The sequence below is a fragment of the Hakea prostrata genome, chromosome 2 (genome assembly GCF_041222555.1).
Source record: "Hakea prostrata isolate BN-2017 chromosome 2, UWA_Hpros_2, whole genome shotgun sequence".
Lineage (NCBI taxonomy): Eukaryota > Viridiplantae > Streptophyta > Magnoliopsida > Proteales > Proteaceae > Hakea > Hakea prostrata.
Window position 1 is genome coordinate 4,701,742 of NC_142601.1, and position 6,000 is coordinate 4,707,741.

A 6,000-nucleotide genomic window follows, 5' to 3' on the forward strand; every position below is an offset into this window, starting at 1 on the left:
TGAATAGGAATTGAAACTTTAGGAGAAAGTTTAGGGATTAAAAAAAAATCAATGATTATGATCAATAAAATAATGGATGAATTCTAACGAGATTTAAATCGCTATTTAGTAGAATCGAAATTTTAGGAGAAAGAAAGAACAACGAATTAAATATATATATATATATATATATATATATTCAGTTATGCTTTCTGAAAAGAATACTAGCAAAATCATGGGTGAGAGAGAGTGTGTGAGTACCTGATAATTGAGGAGAAGATTTAGGAAAACTCCAATGTTGCTAACTACTCCAATATTTTGTGAGACGTGTGACGTGTGAGAAAAAAAGAGAGAAAAAATAGGAAATAAAAGAGGAGATTCGTGAGAGAATAAATAGGGAGAAATTCATAGATCATGAGTTAGTTTTTAATTACAATTTAACATTTTATTCCTTAAAACTAGGGGTTTAATGATAACCATTAGATAATGATTAAGAATGACATATATACTTAACATCTTTATCTTAAACATTTATTTTTAATTTTTAGGGGGGGCAAATAGTGGTATTTCACATGTAAAGTGAGAGAAATGAGAAAAAAAATATAAAGGAGTGTTTAAAATTTTAAAAAATCCAGGGGGGGCCCAATATGACTCCGCCATTGTTTGTGGGGTACTATGGCTGAAAGGGCTATTTCAGGAGATTGGGACAGGTTCCGAGGGTTCTACACAATTGGAGTAAGTCAGCAATCACCATAGCTCACAATCTCGTACAACATGACAAGACCAAGCATGTAGAGATTGACAAACATTTTAACAAAGAGAAAATTGAGGCTAGGTGGATTCATATCACCTTTGTTACCTCAAACAACCGGCGGTTGATGTGCTTACAAAGGGTATAAGCACCTATTTTCAGTATCATTGGCAAGTTAGACATGATAATATATATGCTCCAACTTTAGGGAAGTGTTGTAAGACATAATCAATATTCGTTGATTTGGTGACTTTGAGTGTGATTTGGTTATGATAGATTTAGTTTCTATTTTTGGTTTTTGCTAGGATATTCTGAATTTCTAGGATCTCTAGGATCTTTTAAGTTTTCTTGTAAGATTCCCACGCTAGGAAGATTTGGTTTGTTCTATATTTGGTATGTTATGACTATAAATAAACCTCATGTTGTGCCCTTTAGACACAAGTCAGGATTTCTCCAACTCTTTCAACAGAGTAGAATCTCAAAAGATGGACCTCCAACTTTAGATCTCTAGATATGACTTAGAGAGCCATATGCTTGATGTCTCCTCTAAGATTCAGACTCTTTGCCACCCCCCCCACCCCACCCCACCCCGTTTTTGATACCCCAAGGAACAAGATAATTGTTGTTGCCCGAGGTCTCGGTTCTTACTATTTTGTCTCGTAATTGGTCGTAATCTCCCCCCCCCCCCCCCCCAAAAAAAAAAAAAAAAAGCTTTATCCTTTCTTCCTTGTACTTCATTCGTTACCTTGAAATTTTGGTAATGAATTTCTTTATTCATCCCCCCACAAAGAACACTTTTATAGGTGACGAAGAAAAAAGTCAACACTATGGCACATGGTGATATTTGAATTTGGTTTTAGTTTTACAATTATATATCTTTCAAATTATATTTAAATTCAATTGGTATGATCTACACATCAAAATGGGTCCCATGTGCATCAGCATGTGTAGCATAACTAGTGTGTATATATATGTGGATACATATAGAGATAGAGAGAAAAAGATCTCCTAACCTAACAGAAAGCAAGGAAATCAAATCAAATCAAAAAAAAAAAAAATTTCACCAACCAACGGCCCCCCCCCCCAAAAAAGGTTTATACAAAAGAGAAAACAAACAAAAAATTTTTCCCGCCAAATTAAGTAATCAAGTCTTGGACTAATCCGATTCAACATATTTGATAAATTAGATAATTTAAGTTTGTAAGTTATAAGATGAATAATTTACATTCACGACACGACATAGTATGGTTACTACTAAAGTGATAAGTCATGCATATCTTAACAAAACCAATAATAAACCAAGAATAAAAATGTGAAAAAAACACACCCTCTTCTCCATCTTTTATCCTTCTTGCTTTTAACTACTTCCTTGGCACCACAAACGAAGGCGATGGAGATCTGAAAGGTGAAACAGCCCACATGGCACTGAAAGCATTAGACTATAGATCCATCAAATCAGAAACAAACAGCTAAGCTTGTGGTCTCATGAACAATAAATGAGCTCTAACTAATAATTAATCAAATGCATGAAAAGAGATAACAACCAACAATATATCAGTTCTAATTGAAAATTAATTAAAAAAGCATGAAAAGATATGGACAAACCATAAACTCCCCTGGTAAATCGTTCATCCGATCTGCACGCACATCCTCTAAGTCATTGATTAACTGGACAGGAAGATGATCGTCACTTCAACGACAGAACTAAATGACAATATTGAGCAATGATTTAGGAGGGTCAAATAAGAAAAGCAATACCTTGATATTACAATGCAAGAGAGGAGATTGTACTATGGCAAACTCCAACTCTGCAATTACTGCGATGGACCAAGTAATGAAATGGTTTGGTGCCATAGGTATTCGGTATTGGGCCATTAATTATCCGCAAAACAATTATCAGTTAACCTATCAAAAAAAGGGGGAAATTAATAAAATTATACAGTAACTCTTACTGAAAAGTAAGATCTGGATGGGAAACTTCCATCATATACAGCTGTTGTAACCACTCCATCTTGTAAGGATGGATGGATTCCAACACACACTTGTCGTCTTCATCATACTGGACACTCAAATTGCCTCACATGAAAGTTGCTCCAGTGGTTTCCACCTTTGCATCCTCAATCATCATATAATAATCAAATGCTAATGCATGAAATTCAAACCAGTTCATTAAATGAACTGTTGAGCACAAGCATGAATCTTCTGCCGTTTTAATGGACTTCTTACTCCACACAACCTTTTCTAGCACAAAGAGTCGTATCTCAAGCAATGGAATAGTTTAAGATCAATTTCGCATTGTAATCTTCAAATAGAATATAAACATGGAGACAACAAAACAGAAAAAGAAAATCAAATCAGATAACTGTTGTAAAGGTCTAAATGACCCAAATAGACAAGTCCAACACATTAGGTTAAAGGGAGAGAAGAGGGGGAGGGTCACCCAAGTCCCATTAGCAATTAACACAACAGTCCTAGAGTTACAGTATGAGACTCCTCTGCAGAGGAGGCGAGGAAAAAAAAAAAAGGAAGAAGAAGAAGAAGAAAAGAAAAGAAACTCAACGCTAAGTGTATTATGCTTCATTTTTTTCATCCGCCTCAAGGGAAAAAAACTTAAACATGCTTCACAAGATAAGAGTAGCTAGTAACAGAGAAAAAAGTTGATCCAAAGTCATATGGAGCAAAATAACACCAAAAAGAAGGGGGGAAGGGGAAGCCAGGGTTGGGAGTGGTGTTGCGAAAGGACTGTCAATTATCAAGACCTAAAGTAGGTATATCCATTTTACAGCCCTAGCCAATATATTTTCTTTTCTTACGTTAAGAATCAGGGAATGAGAGTATTTAAACCAGCAACAAGATTAAATTGGAGAAAGACAAAAGAATGGAGACTGCAAGAGAGCCTCCTTGTGGTATAAACCAATGACAACGACAATAGAATCCATCGTAGAAAATGGAAGACTGGAGACCCTCCCTCACCCAAACCTCTTTATATTGACTGAAAAAAAAATTATAGGCTAAAGACAAAGGTTTGAGCATGGTTAGCTAAAATGGGAACAGCAAAAGAAGGATACTTGGTACAGTAATGTTTATCACGGATCAGAACATGATGGGGATAGCAAAAAATACGTAGAATTTTTCAAGAACATCAAAAAGAAAAAGAAAATGTTTCATTTTTTTTTTCTGGGTGAAAAAAATATATCCATTAACTGAAGGAGAGAATGGAGGGGAAAGAATACAAAAGCGAGCCAAGGGGACCAAAAAAACAGGGCTAAGTAAGAGGGATGAAGCCTACAGCAAAGCTAAAAACACAACACGAGCATGACACTAGGCCGACATGGACCAAAAACCAAGGCCAGTAGGCCAAGGTAGACCGACGCAGTTTTATAGTTCATGTTCTAATGGTTAAATTTGAACATTGCAGATCCCAGAAAGGTAATACAACACGGATATAATGGGAAAAGAATTCCCATAAATTCTAGCATCAACATTTTAAAACGACTACATGTCAAAATCCAAGATAAATGCAGATGGCATCTACAATCCATTCCAAACTGATAACCATTATTTTCCCAAACTCATGACAACTTTGATATAGATCAATTTTTTTAATATAAAAAATAAAAAACCCAACCCGAACGCATCCTCCCAAGTTTCATGCCATATCATCCAAAACGCATCAAAATTATATCACCCAATGTAATTCAGATATATATATATATAGCACATGCAGAGCCATTGAAACCAACCCAAGAAAATAAACCCGCAACAAAAATTAATACGAAAACTACAATTTTTTTGCATCATCCATGGGAACAGAGGCCATTCCGCGGAAATGACCCGCAGATAATGTAGTCACAAAACGCAATGAACCACAGCACACAAAGATCAAAGCACACATACGGAAGTTCAACGAAACTTTAGTGTTAACATCATCAAGTAATATAAACAAGGGTGTGAACTTCTGGTTGAGAATAAAATCAGGTTGCAAATCGATCAAAGAGAGAGACGTTCGACATATGGAAGTCAAGACCACAGACCTGAAGATAGATAGCGAACGAGAGTGGTTTTAAGAATCTAACCTATTCCCCGAATATGGCTACAGCTCGAAGGAGTCCCAGACCTGGAAGTAAGACTCCAATCGCCGCTGTGCTCGAAGTAATCCTGAAACTGGAATAAGGCGTGCCGCTGCTCTCTGGATCTGGCGGTCGTGCAGCGGCGGCGCCGCTTACACAATGTGATGGGGTTTTTTCCGGTAGAAACACAGTGTGATGGGTTGGAGATGGAACAAGATGGGACGAAAAATGTAAAACGGTATTTCAATTAATACAAATAAAAATATAGGAAATGCGAACAAGAATTGAAAGATATAGTGGGTTTTCCAACCCTCTTTGTTCAACGAATGAGAAATGAAAAGAAAAATGGAAAGTATCTTTTTCTTTATTTCAATTTGATAAGGATGAAAATTGAAAAGGCAGGTTATCATTTTCTTTTTCCTTTTATACTTTTTCTTTTTAATTAAGGAAGAAAAGGAAATTTTGTCTTCTGTTTTTTTGTAATGAGATGGAGGAAAAAGGGGAACTATCAGTACCTGAACATGAACCCCCCACTATACTGATATGGATTTAACTAGAATGCTCTCTAGTAGCTTATGTTGCTTTGTGCTTGTGCTGGGATTCTCATAAACATGAGATGATTTCATCCGCTTAATTTATCGAAAAAAACAAAAGAAAATGTTCAGTGCGATCGTGAGTTATTTCTATAATTAATATCACTCCCTTAGATATCTAGTTTATCGATCAAAATTTTATCCTGCTAATAGAAAATCACAATTAATTGTTATTGTAAACAAGTTACTCTATATCAAAAAACCCTATGCTCGATTCATTTCTTTGTCCATGATGCCTACATCTTGTTCTGGGAATCAGAGCAAGGGTTCCTCGTAGTTCTTATTGCAGCTACGAAGGAAAGATAGATAAGATGGTAATTGTGTGCAGCTAAAGACAAGTGGTTTCCATGGTTGAATTTGGATTTCTATCTTCTCCTTCAGTCGCTTCTCTATTACGAACCTCTTCCTCTCTACCTATGACTTATTCTTCTCCTAACCATAAATTGTTACAAAGTTTGGGAGTTATGGTTCATGAATGGAGTTTTCAAAACTTAGGATGTGCAAATAATATTGGAAACTGATAAATAAAAACTAAGGTTGTTAGATGTTAGTAATGGGGAGTTTGACTGATAAATTCGGTAACTCATGAAATGTTATTAATATTAAG

General features: G+C 35.7%; 1 protein-coding gene across 1 annotated transcript in view; it reads right to left on the reverse strand.

Annotated features, from left to right (window-relative positions):
- The window catches only part of LOC149023375 (uncharacterized), a 29,225-nt gene extending 24,062 nt beyond the window's left edge, over positions 1 to 5,163 (reverse strand). The window contains exons 1-4 of the mRNA XM_089143925.1: positions 4,807 to 5,163; positions 2,489 to 2,635; positions 2,336 to 2,398; positions 2,058 to 2,128 (exon numbers count right to left, since the gene is read on the reverse strand). Coding sequence (XP_089000051.1) covers positions 2,058 to 2,128; positions 2,336 to 2,398; positions 2,489 to 2,605 — 251 coding nt within the window. The 5' untranslated portion in view covers positions 2,606 to 2,635; positions 4,807 to 5,163. The remainder of the gene's footprint in view (positions 1 to 2,057; positions 2,129 to 2,335; positions 2,399 to 2,488; positions 2,636 to 4,806) is intronic.
- Positions 5,164 to 6,000: the final 837 nt, after the last annotated feature.